The 19,429-nt window shown below is 41.7% G+C and overlaps 1 protein-coding gene across 1 annotated transcript; it reads right to left on the reverse strand.

Moving 5' to 3' along the window:
- Positions 1 to 4,960: 4,960 nt before the first annotated feature.
- cip2a (cellular inhibitor of PP2A) lies at positions 4,961 to 18,052 on the reverse strand. Its single transcript, XM_058376708.1, has 21 exons — positions 17,256 to 18,052; positions 16,924 to 17,071; positions 16,548 to 16,660; positions 16,293 to 16,387; positions 15,571 to 15,667; positions 15,363 to 15,485; positions 15,126 to 15,271; positions 14,419 to 14,494; positions 14,094 to 14,321; positions 11,924 to 12,083; positions 11,414 to 11,555; positions 11,129 to 11,228; positions 10,928 to 11,046; positions 9,205 to 9,394; positions 8,956 to 9,030; positions 8,527 to 8,637; positions 8,043 to 8,239; positions 7,848 to 7,961; positions 7,188 to 7,270; positions 6,693 to 6,811; positions 4,961 to 6,549 (listed from the first exon to the last, which is right to left on the reverse strand). Exons 1-21 carry the CDS (start codon positions 17,355 to 17,357, stop codon positions 6,397 to 6,399), a joined length of 2,691 nt encoding a protein of 896 aa, XP_058232691.1. The 5' UTR covers positions 17,358 to 18,052; the 3' UTR covers positions 4,961 to 6,396.
- Positions 18,053 to 19,429: the final 1,377 nt, after the last annotated feature.

A 19,429-nucleotide genomic window follows, 5' to 3' on the forward strand; every position in this document is an offset into this window, starting at 1 on the left:
TCCAACACCTCATCTAACACCTGATCCAACACCTGATCCAACACCTCACTAACCACTGCAAACACCTCATCATACACTCTGTCCAACACCTGATCCAACACCTCATCTAACACCTCATCTAACACCTGATCCAACACCTGATCCAACACCTGATCCAACACCTGATCCAACACCTCATCCAACACCTCATCCAACACCTGATTCAACGCCTGATCTAACACCTCATCCAACACCTCATCCAACACCTCATCCAACACCTGATCCAACACCTCATCCAACACCTCATCCAACACCTCATCCAACACCTCATCCAACACCTGATCCAACACCTGATCCAACACCTCATCCAACGCCTGATCTAACACCTCATCCAACACCTCATCTGACACCTGATCCAACACCTCATCTAACACCTGATCCAACACCTGATCCAACACCTCACTAACCACTGCAAACACCTCATCATACACTCTGTCCAACACCTGATCTAACACCTCATCCAACGCCTCATCCAACGCCTCATCCAACACCTGATCCAACGCCTGATCCAACGCCTGATCCAACACCTCATCCAACGCCTCATCCAACGCCTCATCCAACGCCTCATCCAACGCCTCATCCAACGCCTCATCCAACACCTCATCCAAAACCTCATCCAAAACCTCATCCAACGCCTCATCCAACACCTCATCCAACACCTCATCCAACACCTCATCCAACACCTGATCCAACACTTCATCTAACACCTGATCCAACACCTCGTCTAACACCTGATCCAACACCTCACTAACCACTGCATCAAACACCTCATCATACACTCTGTCCAACACCTGATCCAACACCTCATCTGACACCTGATCCAACACCTCATCTGACACCTGATCCAACACCTGATCCAACACCTCACTAACCACTGCAAACACCTCATCATACACTCTGTCCAACACCTGATCCAACACCTCATCCAACACCTGATTCAACGCCTGATCTAACACCTCATCCAACACCTCATCCAACACCTGATCCAACACCTGATTCAACGCCTGATCTAACACCTCATCCAACACCTGATCCAACACCTGATTCAACGCCTGATCTAACACCTCATCCAACACCTGATCCAACACCTGATTCAACGCCTGATCTAACACCTCATCCAACACCTGATTCAACGCCTGATCTAACACCTCATCCAACACCTGATCCAAAACCTGATCCAACACCTGATCCAACGCCTCATCCAACACCTCATCCAACACCTGATCCAACACCTGATCCAACACCTCACTAACCACTGCAAACACCTCATCATACACTCTGTCTAACACCTGATCCAACACCTGATCTAACACCTGATCCAACACCTCACTAACCACTGCATCAAACAGCTCATCCAACACCTCATCTAACACCTCATCTAACACCTGATCCAACACTTCATCTAACACCTCATCTAACACCTCGTCTAACACCTGATCCAACACCTGATCTAACACCTGATCCAACACCTCACTAACCACTGCATCAAACAGCTCATCCAACACCTCATCTAACACCTGATCCATTACCCATCCAACACCTCATTAAACACCTGATCCAACGCCTCATCCAAAACCTCATTAAACACCTGATTCAACACCTCTTCAAACACCTGATCCATCACCTCAAACACTTCATCCCCTACATCCAACACCTCATCTAACACTCTCCAACTGCTGCAGCAAACACCTAAATATAATTTATAGAAAATAATGTATTTTTATTTATTTTGCAGAGAATGTCGCCATTTCCTCAGGACAGGATGCCACTATTCACTGTCCTGCCTCTCAGGAAAACTCGGGAGACAGCACCATCACCCTGACATTTGGCGATTCTTCTACCATCCTGAATATTAGCCAAATTTCACAGCTACCTAAAGACATTGAGTGGAAGGGGGAAAAGATACAACTCACTCCTGATGGAACCGTCACAATATACAACCTGGAGAACCAGGAGCATACAGGAACCTACAGATGTGTGAGAGCCAGCGCACGGTCCAGACAGGAAGTGCTCACCCAAGTGCAAATCAAATCAGGTGATGCTCTTCTGCATCTCCTTACACTGATAATCATTTAGTAAGATTTTCCAATGTTCAATGAATTTATAAGATTATAAATGGATTATTTTCTGACAGATCACACGAAAACTGGTGTTGTTGTCGGTGTGGTTGTAACTGTCTTCATCGTCGTCGTCATCTGTATCATCGTTGTTATATGCTGGGTGAAAAAAGGGTGAGGTCACTTCCTTTCTGATTCGGTGAAACATATCCTAGACATTTGTCACAAATCAGGTGACTCATGTGGGGTTTAAGATATGAGAGAGAATTCTTCAACAGCAGGATGTGGGATTTTTTGTTTATTTTTTTTATTTTATTTCTACTTCACCATCATAATCATCTCTATGATGTGTTCATGTTATCACTTATGCTACACTAATGGTCATGGTTCTGTGTGTTGACTCTTTTCAGGACGAAGCATCGAAAGAACCAAACAGATTCTTCAGGAAATAACACAAACTCATCCAATGGCAATCCAAATGAGCAAGAACAAGACATTATGCTTTCAACGACAGACAGAAGTTCCCCCTGAACCAAAAGAATGAAACAGATGCAAGCGTAATTTAAAATAGTTCTCAAATCACAACATCCTAGCATCCATACCTAGCACTTTGTATTGTTGGGAAGCTGAAGCTGAAAGTGAAACAGATTCACCAGGGTGAGGATGTCCATGTCTCAGTTAGACACCTACGAGGGACAAAGAAGCTCTAAACATCTCCTTCCCCACTGATTGGTAGTCATCTGTTGACCTTCAGTAGCCTGCAGTCAGGTGCTCGAATAATCAGGAAATAGATAAATTATTGACAGAGCCACGATTTAACATTAACACACACACAGGTCACTACACAGAAACATATTGATCTTCAACTGGACATTAATTATTAGCCACATACATGTGAATTAGTGTAATAATTTATAACAGACATGGAAATGACACTAACACGTGCTGGTCACCTGGTCGTGGAGTCAGAGCTCTGTAGTGCTTTCTCTCACACTGCACTTCTTAGTCCTCCGTGTTTTGGATCAGCCGGCTGATCTGGTGTGAATTGTCTACTAGAGAACTTTATATGAGTGGAAATGGTGAAAGCTTTGGGTTGTCAGTTTCTCCTGAGAACTCAGAGTTGTGGGAAGGCTCATTTCAGGGCCAGAAAACAAACTGAGGCTACTGAATGTTTTACAGTAGCATACAGAAAAATATATGAAGGATTGAGGATCAGATGAATTGCCTATGAAGAAACTTTTGCAACTGTAAGACTGAGAAACCGTCATCTGTTTACATACATATACTGCAGTGCCAAAAGTTTTGGGACGTCTGCCTTTATGCACATGAATGTAATATGGAGTTGTCCCGCACTTTACAGCTATAACAGCTTCAACTCTTCTGGGAAGGCTTTCCACAAGGTTTAGGAGTGTGTTTATGGGAGTTTTTGACCATTCCTCTAGAGACGTATTTGTGAGGTCAGGTACTGATGTTGGATGAGAAGGTCTGGTTCACAGTCTCCACTCTAATTCATCCCAAAGGTGTTCTATGGGGTTGAGGTCAGGACTCAGTCAAGTTCCTCCACACCAAACTCACTCATCCATGTCTTTTTATGGACCTTGCTTTGGTCAGTGGTGTGCAGTCATGTTGGAACAGGAAGGGGTCATCCCCAAACTGTTCCCACAAAGAGCATGAAATTGTCCAAAATGTCTTGGTATGAAGCTGAAGCATTAAGAGTTCCTTTCACTGGAACTAAGGGGCCGAGCCCAGCCCCTGAAAAACAACACCTGAACTCAATGATCTGGAGGGGTGTACTTTTGGCAATAGAGTGTATGTTTGTATACCGAGATTATAGAATGAACATGTTTTAAAATTGTTATATATTATTGTATTCATGATATTTTTTGTGATAATAAAATTAGACTAAATTCAGGTTTATGAACTGTGTGTGTGTGTGTGTGTTTTAAATGAACATATTCAGCAGCTTTAGACTGAACATTAAAACTAACACCAGTTTCTATGACAACAATAAGGAAGAACAGAGCTGAAGAGATAAACGAGTAAATCCTGTAGGGAGTTTATCACATTCCATCACAGAACCTGTCAGTCATCACCTCACGAAATAAAAGAGAAACTATGATGTGAAGAATTCCTCAGTGAGTAAAGGACAATAAAACAGCAACCTTTGACCTTCAAACAGAATGAACTCGAATCCCAGGAGAAACAGAAATCCTCTCTTCACTGAAAATATTTGAAAATATCTAATGCACTAAATATCTTATTGCTGTTTAGTGATTTTTTTTTTTATTGTCGGTGTGCAAACTTTTGCACTCCAACACTTCTGATTGATTTAAATGCAAAACACCAAAAAAACAAGGATTTTAGGAGATAATGACGCGACACAGCGCCATCTAGTGGAGGAAAAGATAAAGTTTTTTTTTCTCCTTCAAATCATCCATCCACCCGCTTTATTCCTAATTAGGGTCACAGGGGTCTGCTGAAGTCTATCCTAGCATACACTGGGTGAAAGGCGGGGTACACCCTGGACAGGTCATCAGTCCATCACAGGGCATATAGACAGACAACCACACACTCACTCCTATGGGCAATTTAGAATTAATGTAATGTACATGTTTTTGGACTGTGGGAGGACACCAGAGTACCCGGAGTAAACCCACACAGGGGCCCGGGATTCGAACCCAGGACCTTCTTGCTGTGAGGCAACAGTGCTAACCACTAAGCCACTGTGCTGCCCTCCTTCAAATCAATGCCTGGAAAAGGAAATTAAAGCGCTGATGAAATCCATGATGGAACTGAAACGTTTTGAAACAGCAGAAGATAAAAAAATACCTATAATGGGAAATAATTTTCATTTTTAATTTTAATAGATTTTCATTTATTTATTTAAAATGTGATATGAGAAAATGAGAGGATCAAAATATAGACAGACAAAAAAGGCAATAAGTTATCTGGAGTTCAGAGTTAAAAATATTTAAAATGTATTTCATATTGTGTGAGTTCATCTCGTGTGTGTGTGTGGACTGTAAAGGGAGCCATTACTTCTGGACTCCATTAATCTGGATATGTGCACTGTGTACTGTGTGTGTACTGTGTGTGTGTGTGTACTGTGTGTGTACTGTGTGTGTACTGTGTGTGTGTGTGTACTGTGTGTGTACTGTGTGTGTGTGTGTACTGTGTGTGTGTGTGTACTGTGTGTGTGTACTGTGTGTGTACTATGTGTGTACTGTGTGTGTGTGTACTGTGTGTGTGTGTGTGTACTGTGTGTGTACTGTGTGTGTGTACTGTGCGTGTGTGTGTACTGTGTGTGTGTGTGTGTACTGTGTGTGTGTACTGTGTGTGTACTATGTGTGTGTGTACTGTGTGTGTGTGTGTGTACTGTGTGTGTGTACTGTGCGTGTGTGTGTACTGTGTGTGTGTACTGTGTGTGTGTACTGTGTGTGTGTACTGTGTGTGTGTGCTGTGTGTGTGTGCTGTGTGTGTACTGTGTGTGTACTATGTGTGTACTATGTGTGTACTGTGTGTGTGTACTGTGTGTGTGTACTGTGCGTGTGTGTGTACTGTGTGTGTACTGTGTGTGTGTACTGTGTGTGTGTACTGTGTGTGTGTACTGTGTGTGTGTGCTGTGTGTGTGTGCTGTGTGTGTACTGTGTGTGTACTATGTGTGTACTGTGTGTGTGTACTGTGTGTGTGTACTGGGTGTGTACTATGTGTGTACTGTGTGTGTGTGCTGTGTGTGTGTACTGTGTGTATGTACTGTGTGTGTGTGCTGTGTGTGTACTGTGTGTGTACTATGTGTGTACTGTGTGTGTGTACTGGGTGTATGTACTGTGTGTGTGTGCTGTGTGTGTACTGTGTGTGTACTATGTGTGTACTGTGTGTGTGTACTGGGTGTGTACTATGTGTGTACTGTGTGTGTGTGCTGTGTGTGTGTACTGTGTGTATGTACTGTGTGTGTGTGCTGTGTGTGTACTGTGTGTGTACTATGTGTGTACTGTGTGTGTGTACTGTGTGTGTGTACTGGGTGTGTACTATGTGTGTACTGTGTGTGTGTACTGTGTGTGTGTACTGGGTGTGTACTATGTGTGTACTGTGTGTGTGTGCTGTGTGTGTGTACTGTGTGTATGTACTGTGTGTGTGTACTGTGTGTGTGTACTATGTGTGTACTGTGTGTGTGTACTGTGTGTGTGTACTGGGTGTGTACTATGTGTGTACTGTGTGTGTACTGTGTGTGTGTACTGTGTGTGTGTACTGTGTGTGTGTACTGTGTGTGTGTACTGTGTGTGTACTGTGTGTGTGTCAGTCACAGAGAAAGGTTGGCCGTGGCATCGTTCTTCAGCTTGCCGCTGCTCAGACTGTGGATCATGGCGATCATCTGCGTGTGTTTGTTCAGCTCCTCTTCCTTCTTCTGTAGTTTGACCTCCAGCTGAGATCTCTGCAGCTCCAAGGATGAGGCCTGTGGAGGAGAAACGTGCAAGATGATGCACAGATATCTCAACAATCCCTGACACACACACACACGACTCCTTTAAGCCTGAGATACGCTGCGACACAAGAAGTCAATCTTCTGGAGCAGGCAGTCTGTATCTCGGCTCTCACCTTGATGCTGGCATCCTTCCTGGCCTGCTCCGTCTTGGCGAGTTCCTTCTTCAGCAGGTTGATGTTCTCCTCCATCTCTCTAGCCTGCTCCTCCTGCCTCCTCACCTCGGCCTGCAGATCTGAATCAGATGCAAAAGACAAACAGGAAGTGAAATATTCTGGGGTTTTGTTTTTTTTTTACAAAATCTTGAATGAAATATTCACAGTGCGTCTGGAGTTTGAGCTGGAGGTTTTGTTTTCACGCAGACGTGAGCGAGCTTTCAGATGGACAAAGAATGACAATGTTTATTAAACAGGAACATGAATGTCCAAGCATCCGTTCATCCTCAGTAACGGCCTGGTCACCAGTTTATATCAAGCTACGCTGCTGACCCTTCAACATCAGAGCATCAAGCTTCCTTCAGGCCATGTGTTTAAATCCGAATACGCACACACACACACACACACACACACACACACACACACACACACACACACACAGCCATGTCTCCTCACCTGCTATAGTGTCATGTTTCTCCTGCAGAGTTTCTTCCATGGCTGAGATCTTCTCCTCCTTCTGCTGCAGTTCTGATGACAACCTGAAAAAAGCGAGTGAGGGTTGAGCGATTTAAGAAAAAATCTTATCACGATACTGGAGGACATTTTTATGACATATGTCGTGTCTCACGATATCTGACTTCTCACGAAGTACTGAAGATCAAAAAAAAGAAAGAAAGAAAAGAAAAGCAACTGATGAAATGAAACATGAGAAATAAATCCTTTAACAATACTTCAACTTACTTGACAATACTTCATCTTGAAATAGCTAAAAATATAGCTGAATTTTTAATATTTATTCAACTCAATCAGATCATTTGCTTCCAATCAGAGTTGGTCACTGCTGTAATAACATTTTAGATATCGCAATACTTCAGAAAAGTATATCATGGCTTCATTTATCATGGTGTAGACATTATTTATCAACACAGTTTCCATTAAATCAAGTGAGGTGAAGGTGTTTAGGGTGTGGCTCCCCCTAGTGACAGCACAGTGTAAGTGCAGTGTAAATTTGGAACGCTGTATTTTGCACATTTTCCAAAATCTACAGATTTCCTCAACAGCCTGATGAGTATTCTACAGCAGTATGATGGAGATCTGTGCTGACCCCTGACTGACCTCTCCTGCTGCAGTTTGAGCCCCTCGTTGCTCTTCCTCATGGATTCGGCCTGCTGCGTGAGGGAGATGTGTGCGGCCTGGAGCTCCTTCAGCATGGCTTCACTCTTGTTGAACCTAGAGATGAGCCGAGGTTACAGAAGTGTGAAGGCTGAAGATAAGTTCCTGTGTGAGAGGTGAAGAACAGGAAGTCCTGACCTGCTCAGCAGCTGGTTGTAGGTGCTCTTCAGGTTCTGGTGTTCATCAGACACAGCCTGCAGGCGGCTGTTATGCTGCAGGAGCTGCTGGCTGTCACTCTTCAGCTTCTCCACCTCCATCAGCTGATCACTCAGTTCAGCCTGCAGCTCCTCCTTCCTCCTCTCAGTGTCCTTCAGCAGAGAAGCCAGTTTCCGGGCCTTCACACACACACACAACATGAGAGAGAAGTGTAAAAGTGGGGTGGTGTGTGGACTGGGGTGGTGGTGTTTAGGGATTTTTTTTTCTCGCAATCATTTGTGTAAAAGTAAATTAGGATGAAGATGATGAGTCTGCACAGAGCTGTGAATTTACACAGAATTTTTATAAACATTTTGCATAAACGTGTGTGTGTACGTGTGTGTGTGTGTGCGCATGTAGCTTACAAGTTGAGGAGAAATGCATGTGGCTTTGAAAAAAAAAGTGTGTGTGTGTGATAATCTCTCACCTCTGCCTCAGCCTGCGCTCTCTGACAGCGGTACTGAGCAATCAGACGGTCAGCCTGAGACAGAGCCAGCGCTTTGGCCTCTAACAGGTCCTGCAGACGGCCTTCTTTAGACTGGTCTCACACACAGGCACAGGCACACACAGACACACACACACACACGCGCGCACACACACACACACACACACACACACACAAATGCATACACAAACACAGAGAGAGCAAATTACACAAGATAGATAAGCTAAAATATAATAACAACAATAATAATGTCTTAATAAATAAATAAACAAGCAAATAAATCAATGTATTGTAAAGTTGTGTATGATAAATACACACACACGCACACACACACACATGCACACATGCACAAAATCTTTAAAAAACAAACAGTAAATGAATGAAAGAGATCTGCTCTCTGAGGTTACGCACAGCCAGGGCGGAGATTTTCTGCTCATACACGTCGATGATCTCGGACATGTGAACGTCCTTCATCTGCTCCTGTAACTTCAACAAGAAACAACACCAAATTCAGCAAAGACTGCAGGAACCTTCTGACCATTTCAGGCCAAAATATGCTTTTTAATATCATTCACAATGTTTGAAGAAATGATCATGTATGCATTGATGATATCCAGTCACACACGTGTGTGTATGAGGAACAGTGGATGAAACACACACCTGAATGCCGCTCTGCAGTTTCTCGATGAGGCTGTCGATGTTCTGGCGAGAAGGACTGTTTGGACCGGCACCGCTCATAGAAAAGCTCTTCACTGAGGAGACTCCATCGTCCTGAACGCCGCCGCCTCTGACGGTCAACTCGCCCTCACGCTGCCGGTAAGCGTTATTAGCTGCGATGCTTTCTCCTAAGCTGAAAGGAAATAAACAATCATTATGAGACACAGAAACATGACTAATATCTGTCTCAGTACTAATCTCACTATTAATAGCAGTGGTGTTGATGATGATGAGGTAACATGTACACCGATCAGCCATAACATTATGACCACCCACCTAATATTGTGTTGTTCCCCCTCCTTTTGCTGCTAAAACAGCCCTACCCCATCGAGGCATGATGGACTCCACTAGATCCCTGAAGGTGTGCTGTGGGATCTAGCATCAAGATGTTAGCAGCAGATTCTTTAAGTCCTGTAAGTTGCATGGTGGGACCTCATGGATGGGACTTGTTTGTCCAGCACATCCCACAGATGCTGGATTGGATTGAGATCTGAGGAATTTGGAGGCCGAGTCAACACCTCAAACTGGTTGTTGTGGTCATCAAACCATTCCTGCTTTGTGGCACGGTGCATTATCCTGCTGAAAGAGACCACAGCCATCAGGGAATACTGTTTCCATGAAAGGGTGTAGATGGTCCATAACAATGCTTAGGTAGGTGGTACATGTCAAAGTAACATCCACATGGATGCAGGACCCAAGGTTTCCCAGCAGAACATTGACCAAAGCAGGACACTGCCTCCGCCGGCTCGCCTTCTTCCCATAGTGCATCCTGGTGCCACGTGTTCCTCAGGTAAGAGACGCACACGCACCTGGCCATCCACGTGATGTAAAAGAAAACGTGATTCATCAGACCAGGGCACCTTCTTCCATTGCTCAGTGATCCAGTTCTGATGCTCATGTGTCCATTGTTGGAGCTTTCGGCAGTGCACAGGGGTCAGCATGGTCACCCTGACCGGTCTGCAGCCATGCGGTGCCATACACAACAAACTGTCCTGCACTGTGTATTCTGACCCCTTTCTATCAGAACCAGCATTATCTTGTTCAGCAGTTTGAGCAACAGTAGCTCGTCTGTTGGATCGGATCACACGGGCCAGCCTTCACTCCCCACATGCAATGCGCCTTGACCGCCCATGACCCTGTCACCAGTTCACCACTGTTCCTTCCTTGGAGCACTTTTGATAGATACTGACCACTGCAGACCGGGAACACCCCACAAGAGCTGCAGTTTTGGAGATGCTCTGATCCAGTGGTCTAGCCATCACAATTTGGCCCTTTTGGTCAAACTCACTCAAATCCTTACGCTTGTCCATTTTTCCTGCTTCTAACATCAACTTTGAGGACAAAATGTTCACCTGCTGCCTAATATATCCCACCCACTAACAGGTGCCATGATGAGGAGATACTCAGTCTTATTCACTTCATCTGGCACTGGTCATAATGTTATGGCTGATCAGTGTAGAGTATGCATCATCAGTATTATAATGCTCTAGAAATACATTAATCACATCATTACATTTCTATTATGTGTTAATGAGCTGTTATAAACACTGGAGTGGACTGGACTGATAAATCAGAAGTACATGCTATGAGGCATTATATCTGGTGGTGTAGTTGCCCCACTGGAGTCTGGGTAATGGTGTATAGTTTATAATGTTCATCCACTCACATGACGGCAGGGAAATCAGGCAGCGGAGCGGCTTCGAACAGGACGCGCAATGCTGTGTGTACTCTCTCTCGATGCTGAGATGTCAGGGCCTGAGACAGAGGCGTGATGATACGCTGGTCCTGCACAACAATCACAGAGTTCGGTATTTAAAATACACATCCTACGAGCCGTGCACACACACACACACACACACGATTTTACCTGCAGCATCCGGTAAAAGCATGTCTCCATGTCGGCTACGTGCTGCTTCAGCTGGCTCATCAGCTCCAGAGTCTTCAGGACCGTCTCACAGCATGCGTGGCTATGGGATGCAAGACAAAGAGGTCAAAGGTCACGTAACATGCACACGGTTCCTTTCGTATGTGCACATCCACTTGTTTTCCTTCTCTACTTCCTGTTTTGTGCTCTAAATTCTCATGGAGAACAACTTTTGACACATAAAACACGTCCTCATGCTGCCTGATGGGTGAAGGATGTTCACCCCACCTGAGCCGAAAGCTGGAGTCCGAGCAGATGGAGGTGATGTAGTCCTGACTGTTAGACAGCAGCAGCTCCACCAGGGACACACACAGGTCCGAGCTCACGTGCTGCGCCACCAGAGTCTTCAGGAAGTCGTCTCCGCAGAGGAGTGAGCGATGTCAAGGTCAGCAGCAATGTTCTGACAGTAGCGCACATTAAAATCACAGCTCTATTCACAGACTCTATAATTAGTTCTAATTCTAACATGCCATCACTTCCTGAACACTGACTCATGCATAGCTACACTGTCTCCATGTAAACAGATGATAAAATATTTATTTAAAAATAAAGGTGCTTCTTCTTTTTTTTATTGCCTTCCAGAAAGAGAAGAAAAGCAAGGCTGAAAGGGGAATGAGAGTTTATAGCTGCTATAACTGAAGTGAGAACATAAAATGGAATGTAACTACAAACGGATAAATATCAATAGCCAGCTGCGGTCATGGCACACTGCTGAGGTCCAGGTCATGTGTAGGATATCTAGCAGGAGGTCCAGCACTCGTCCAGCTCTCGCGCAGTGCCTCTGTAGCAGCTCATCTCCTTCGCTGAAGTCTGGAGTCTGCAGTAGATCGTGCAGCGCTGGGAGAAGGAGCTCCAAAAACGAGCGAGCAGAACCGGACTGCGAGGAACCGATCACTTCCTGAAGAGAAAATAAACATACAAAATTCCATCATCTGCTGATGTTTGATATAAAGATATAAAGAACTGCAGCTCTTGAGACTGGTCAGGGTGACCATGCTGACCCCTGTGCACTGCCGAAAGCTCCAACAATGGGCACGTAAGCATCAGAACTGGACCACGGAGCAATGGAAGAAGGTGCCCTGGTCTGATGAATCACGTTTTCTTTTACATCACGTGGATGGCCAGGTGCGTGTGCGTCTCTTACCTGAGGAACACATGGCACCAGGATGCACTATGGGAAGAAGGCGAGCCGGTGGAGGTCCTGCCTTGGTCAATGTTCTGCTGGGAAACCTTGGGTCCTGCCATCCATGTGGATGTTACTTTGACACGTACCACCTACCTAAGCATTGTTACAGACCATCTACTCCCTTTCATGGAAACGGTATTCCCTGATGGCTGTGGCCTCTTTCAGCAGGATAATGCACCGTGCAACAAAGCAGAAATGATTCAGGAATGGTTTGATGACCCATCCATGGAGGTCCCACCATGCAACTTACAGGACTTAAAGGATCTGCTGCTAACATGTTGATACCAGATACCACAGCACACCTTCAGGGATCTAGTGGAGTCTATCATGCCTCGACGGGTTAGGGCTGTTTTGGCACAATATCTGGCTGGTGGTTTTGCTGCTATACATTAAAAGCCTTTTACATTACACATACCAGCTTTTAACATTTTAATCAAGACAAACGGATTAATTAAAAAGAAACGTATAAATAATATGTTTTTTATTTGACGCTTTAGAGCTTTTCTCCTCACCACATCTTAACAAGAGCTCAAACACGATGGTTATTTTGCTTGCATTGTGCAGAGAACACAGCAACAGAAACCACAGTGCGTGTTGTGGTGAGTTTGTCGGAAATGAAAACACTTGTGTATATATCGGTAAACATTTTAGCCACACCCACTGCTAACAGGTGTAGCTGAAACACCTGGCCATGTATTCTTTCTCTAGGTGCTCTAGTGCTACTGAGGAGCTCAGGATTCCCCCTGAGCCATGTGTCAGTGTGTGAAACTTCAACCCTGTGAGCTCGGCCACAATCCACTGTAAGTGTTAGTACTGCTAAATGGAAGGTTTTTTAGTAGAAAAAAAAAACAGCTCTGCCACGAATCGGTTGACCACACAAACGAAGAGAGCAGACTGTTGAGAAGCACACAGAAGTAACTTATCTCCTGTTGCATCAGTTACTACAGAGCTAGACGCAACAACAGCACAAGACCAGACGAGTAACACCAAGCATCAGCTGGAGCACATCATCATTTATTTATTATAATTATTTAGAATGAGTATTTCTGTATTTATTATTCATTATTATTGTGCATGTTTACTTTCTCCTTAATGCTGCTTTTCTTTTCCATTTTCTATATAAAATGTGTTCTATAAAAGATTAAAAAATTAACAAAGTGACTCAAGACTGAATATTTGAGCATGGATTATTTCTGCACTATTCACTTGGTGTAATAAATATAGTTCTAAAAAATTATGAATTATTCTGAGTAATTCTGTATTTATTATTTATTATTATTGTGAATGTTTTTACTTTCTCCTTAATGTTGCTTTTATTTTCTATTTTCTACATTAAATGTGTTCTACAAATGAATAAAAGATTTTTAGTAGTAGTAGCAGTAGTATTATATCAATAATAATAATAATAATAATAATAATAATAAATAAAATAACAAATTTAATAATAAAATATTTTATACAATAATATTATTTTTGTTATAATAATAATAATATATTTTTTTAAATAATTCTGAATTTAAGTCTAATTCTGTTATCTTATTCTATATATATCCATATTATTATTATTAATATATTAATATTAATAATAATAATTTTAAAACTCAAGAAAGTGGCCCAAGGCTGAATTTTGTCATGGATATTTGAGCATGGATTATTTCTGCACTATTCATTTTGTGTATGATCTAGGCTTGATCTAGAAAACCCATCATTCCTCTCACACACCTCAAACAGTTCAGTGAAGAGCTCCAGGGCAAGCAGGCAGCACCGCTCGGGTCCCTGCAGGGGGCGTGTGGCCCACTGGAGAAGAGCTAGGCCTGGCTCCGCCCCCCTGGCATGGGTGGGGTTTCTGGCGGTGGGCTGCAGGCGAGGAGCTGCGGGTTTTAAAACCGCTTGACAGATGAGTCTGCGCAGGGGCGGAACTGAGCACAGAGACACAAGCAGCTCCAGGACCTGCACACATGCATGCACACACACACACTTTAGAACTTCTTAAAAAGCTGATGATATTTATTATTATTATATATATTTTCTGCTCGGGATACATCACCTTCACCGCAGTGTCCGGGTCTTTACCATGGAGAAGACCAACCACCTCATTCAGACACACAGGGAGGTGTTTATAACTACACACACACACACAGATTAGAGATTACACAAATCACTAGCCCTAAATAAAGGCTGCTTTCATGCCTTCACATCTTTCACATGTAATAAAGGAAAGAAGAAGGAAGTGACCATGTGGATTTCCTGAAACTATAACACAAGTTATTTAAAGAAAAAAATGCCCGCCTGTGTGTCTCTATATATATATATATATATATATATATATATATATATATATATATATATATATATATATATATATATATATATATATATATATTACACACACACATATTCTTTTTTTTTTCTTTTATGTGAGTGAGAGGGGTGTAATGCAAGTTATTTTGTGTGTGTGTTTGGAAAAAAACACACACACATATGACCTACAGAGTGGTTAAAACATTTCCAACATGCTGCACTGTCTGTCTCTCGATTTAATCTCCTCATAACCAGACATAAACCCAGCTGAATTCCTGATAAATTTCTTATTATAATAAATCTAATCTAGGCTAGTTAGTTAGCCAATACTAATTAATAACACAGTAATAATGTATGTTTTAGCAGCAAGGTGGACAAATCATCAGTCTAAAGCAGTGTGGGGTTTGTTTGTTTGTTTGTTTGTTTGTTTGTTTGGCTCAGCTGTGATTCTACTTGGTGAGGTAGTCGGCGATCTTGGCATTTCTGAGCAGATCCACCAGAAGGTCCACGGCGTAGTTCCTGGTCAGTGTTCCGTCTCCGTTCACAGTGATGTTGAAGATAAGCTGGAAGGTCTGGTGAATGTTCTTTGCATTGAACAACTGAAACCGCAAGTGCACAGCAACATAAAGTCATGGTTTAAAGCCGCAGCACGGGAAACGACAAGATCAGAGAGATGGCCCCGGCGGATACCTTTTGGCCCACTTCCTCGCTGAGGGTAAGGCTGGACAAAATCGAGAGCGCGAAGACGACCACAGTGAGGCAGTTGTGACCAAGGAAGTTAAGCAAAGCTCTGTAGAAGGCTTTAACATTACTCTGGAGAATCAAAACAGAATGCAGAAATCAGTAGAAGTTAAATAAATAAAGGGATGTGGCATAAATTCAGGGGGGTGTGTCCTACCTGAGACTTAATCTGCACCTGAACAGCCTGGTTGTGCCGACACAAATTCGCCATCAGGCCTAAGCATGGCTTGGTGATGTCATCGTTCTGAGACTGTCTGTGAGACACAGGGACAGACACCGAGTCCACCTCAATATCAAAACTCCAAAAGTATTGCCCCCCCCTCCACCCACCCAGAGAAGAGTACTCTTTTGCACTTATGCATGTGTTTTAAAGTTGGTGTCAAAATTACTGGAACAGAATAACAGCACTGAGCATCTGTAGCAGATTGTAACATAATGCCTAACACCTCTATTCAATCTCTTGCCTGGTGAAGAAATGAATCACATCCTGTGATTTCTAACAAGACAAGTGTATACCTTCTCCAGTCAGAAACAGATTTTTTTTTTCTGCAGAGTTCAAACTGGATGTAATTTTGGATGTTGATCCATTAAAGGGTCCATATGTAAGAATAAGAAGTATATATATATATATATATATATATATTTATAATAATCGCCTCCTGGTGCTGTGCAAAAAATACAACGTACTGAGGATGTCACAAAAGCTGCGTTGTGGTTTTGATGAGGTGCCACAGAGAGGGGACAAACAGGAAAGGCTGATGGTGTAAACTCAGCTTCAGACTTCACAGCACTTCTTTTGCTTCTGTTTATATAGCAGCAACACCCATGAACATGTGGAAAATACAAATAGATTTAAGACTCATTCTAATTAAGTCTTACATGTTGAGCATCAGGAAAGTAAGGAGGTCGTCTATGTGGGAGGCGCAGTGCAGGACTCTGACGTTGTAGGTGAGATGCTGCAGGACCTGAAGGCACTGAGAAATTAAAAGGAGAGAATTCGGGGGGTAGTAGACTGGGCAGTGCAAATTAATTCATTAGTTGTTGTTTAGAGATTATTTTTTGTGCATGAAAACATATTTCATTATTAATCTGAAGCCATGCATCTGCATTGAAAAGGACGTGACAGGTTTTTACCTGCAGCACGATCGGCTCCTCAGGCGTGGCTCTGTTACAGTGGATGACGGACGCCAGAGTGCCGATGATGTTGTAACGGCTATGAAGAGCCTCTTTACTCTCGTCATCGGATGCTGAAAGACAAACATTTCTTAGAACTAAGACACTGGACTAAGTCTAATGTAGCCTTAATGTACTATGGTACTAAAACAGTGTCCAATTTCTGAGATATCTGCTCTAAAATGCATGACAAGAACATACTGAGTAGTCCTAAAGTACTGGTCACTAAAACTAATAAGTCTAATTTAGACCTAATAGACATAGTACTAAGACACTGGACTAATGTAGCCGTACTAATGAGTACTAAGCACTGGACTGTAAAAGGACATGAGCATACCGAGCTGGGCAAGCAGAGACAGGACACTCCCTGTAAGAGCAGGACTGGTGTTGGGATCTCCAGCTACTTCCAGCAGTCCATTCAGACACTCACTGGGGAGAACCTGTCCTGAGGACAAGACTCTGGAGCACTTTAAAGCAGACACGTCCTGCAGGAACACCACAGACATGAAGTGTACTACAAAGGTCACAATCTACCCTGAAGTGCTCACATGGAGGAAAGTGTCCAGCCTGTGAGCTGAAGCTGTGTAATGTCTAACTGTATATCAGAGGATTTAAATTGATTAAGTGATTGATTGATTGAGTAACTGATTGATTGAAATGTCCACTCACTTCGATTTGTTTTTGTAGCAGGGATGTGTTCAATGTGCCTCTGTTATTTCTGTATTGTCGAATCGCCAGAAGCAGAGACTTCAGACACGTCGTTACGTCCATCCCGAAAACAAGCACAATAACTATTCAACTAATTCTTATTAAATAAAGATCTGATCCTGATCGATCAGGACAAACAAAGCGTGAGCACTAACACTGAGCTAATTAGCTTGTCTGCTAGCTAGCAATGTTTACTAGCTAACTTCTTTCACATAGTCTGTTAACGTAATCATAGACTTAAGATATTCTGATATGGAAAATGTTATTCTTTTACACTGAACTTGACTTAATGAAAATAACTTGACTTATTTTGTTTTATTTTCTCTTTATTGACGCAGATGCTCCGTTCTTTCAGCTCGGGTTGGAAACCTGACTTCCTCCCGCCTTCAACTTCGAAATGCGGCTGGAACAAACCATTTTGTACACGGGGGGTCGGGGGTGGAACAGAGATCAACTAAAATGCTTGACAGCCTTTAAAAAAATAAGTCAGTTTAACAACATACTATGATAAAATGTGGTTGAGGCTTTTTTGTCCAAATTAGTTGTATAAATGTTTTTGAATAATCCTTTTTAAAAATTCATCAACCCCAATCCGCCTCCGAAACCGCACACAGGATCCAATGACGCAATGAGTTTGGCCACGCCTCCCACCTTCAGACTGTCTTAACTTAAGTTACTTACGTATTTTGACAATGTAATATATTAATTTAAAATAAATTTTTAAAAGTTAATTTATATATTTATGCAAAAAAAATAATTTCTCTCTCCGTTTTTATCTATTATTTTTTATTTATATAATAATAATAATAATAATAATAATAATAATAATAATAATAATAATAATGTAAGCTTAAGTAGCACATTTTGACGTATTAATTTAAAATAATTTTTTTAGTGTATTTATATATTTATGTAAAAAATGCATTTCTGCATTAATTTCTCTCTCTCTCTTTATCTATTGTTTCTTTATGTATATAATAATAATAATAATAATAATAATAATAATAATAATAACTTAAGTTACTTACGTATTTTGACAATGTAATATATTAATTTAAAATAAATTTTTAAAAGTTAATTTATATATTTATGCAAAAAAATAATTTCTCTCTCTGTTTTTATCTATTGTTTTTATTTATATAATAATAATAATAATAATAATAATAATTATTATTATTATTATTATTATTATTATTATTATTATTATTATTATTATTGTTGTTGTTGTTGTTGTTGTTGTTGTTGTTGTTGTTGTAATGACTAATTATAAGAAAATATAATACTACATTACATTATTATTTTATATTATTTAATGCGCGTCTCCCCTCCTAAGTCACAAAAAATAAATAAAATAATTTTTAGTTTTAAAAAATTGGAGCTCGGCTCGATCACAATCTCTTCCAACTGCAAGCTTCCAGGCCACTGAGAATTTCTTGTAAAAAATCACTTAATACCTTGAGTGTTATTGTCACAGTAAATAAAGGAAGCTGAGCCAGAGGATTAAAGCAGAAATTAATAGTGGAACTCGTCAGTGATGAATTATTATTGTCAGTGATTATAAAGCTCTGGTGTAAAGAGTGGAGCCATGGAGCCAGCTCCTATCTGATCAACCGTTTTGTGGCTCTTACCCGTCATGAACAGATTAACATGATTCATCAGACCAGGCCACCTATCCAGCACCTATCTGATCAACATGAGCACGATAAACCCTATTATTATTATTATTATTATTATTATTATTATTATTATTATTATTATTATTATTATTATTATTATTATGTTGGCTTGAAAGAGCCAGCATATTGTTTTATTATTATTTTTATTATTATTATTATTCACTTAATGCTCTTTATCAGTGCTGAGAAAATCCATGAGCTCAAGACTGCAGCCACCTACAAGCTTCCCACCGACACCCAATATGTACTGTTCCTATCCTGCTGTTCTGCAGGGTGGAAACATCAGCATGGGTTGGCTAACCACAGCTGAAACCAGACAGACAGACAGACAGACAGATAAAACATAGCTCAAGTTCACAACATGTACAACATTTCCTCACGCTCAGTGTGTGCTCTTTTAAACAAAGCAAACAATTCAGTGAGACAGAAATAATATAAAATTAAATATATATATATATA

The sequence above is a fragment of the Hemibagrus wyckioides genome, linkage group LG23 (assembly GCF_019097595.1).
Source record: "Hemibagrus wyckioides isolate EC202008001 linkage group LG23, SWU_Hwy_1.0, whole genome shotgun sequence".
Lineage (NCBI taxonomy): Eukaryota > Metazoa > Chordata > Actinopteri > Siluriformes > Bagridae > Hemibagrus > Hemibagrus wyckioides.

What these genes read in the sequence shown, in the direction of transcription:
- cip2a (XM_058376708.1), bottom strand. Translation starts at nt 17,357, where the DNA reads ATGGACGTAACGACGTGTCTGAAGTCTCTGCTTCTGGCGATTCGACAA. An exon ending in AGGTGCAGATTAAGTCTCAG is followed by an intron (nt 15,486 to 15,570) that starts GTAGGACACACC and finishes TTGATTCTCCAG; the next exon opens with AGTAATGTTAAAGCCTTCTA. An exon ending in CCTGATTTCCCTGCCGTCAT is followed by an intron (nt 9,395 to 10,927) that starts GTGAGTGGATGA and finishes ATTTCCTTTCAG; the next exon opens with CTTAGGAGAAAGCATCGCAG.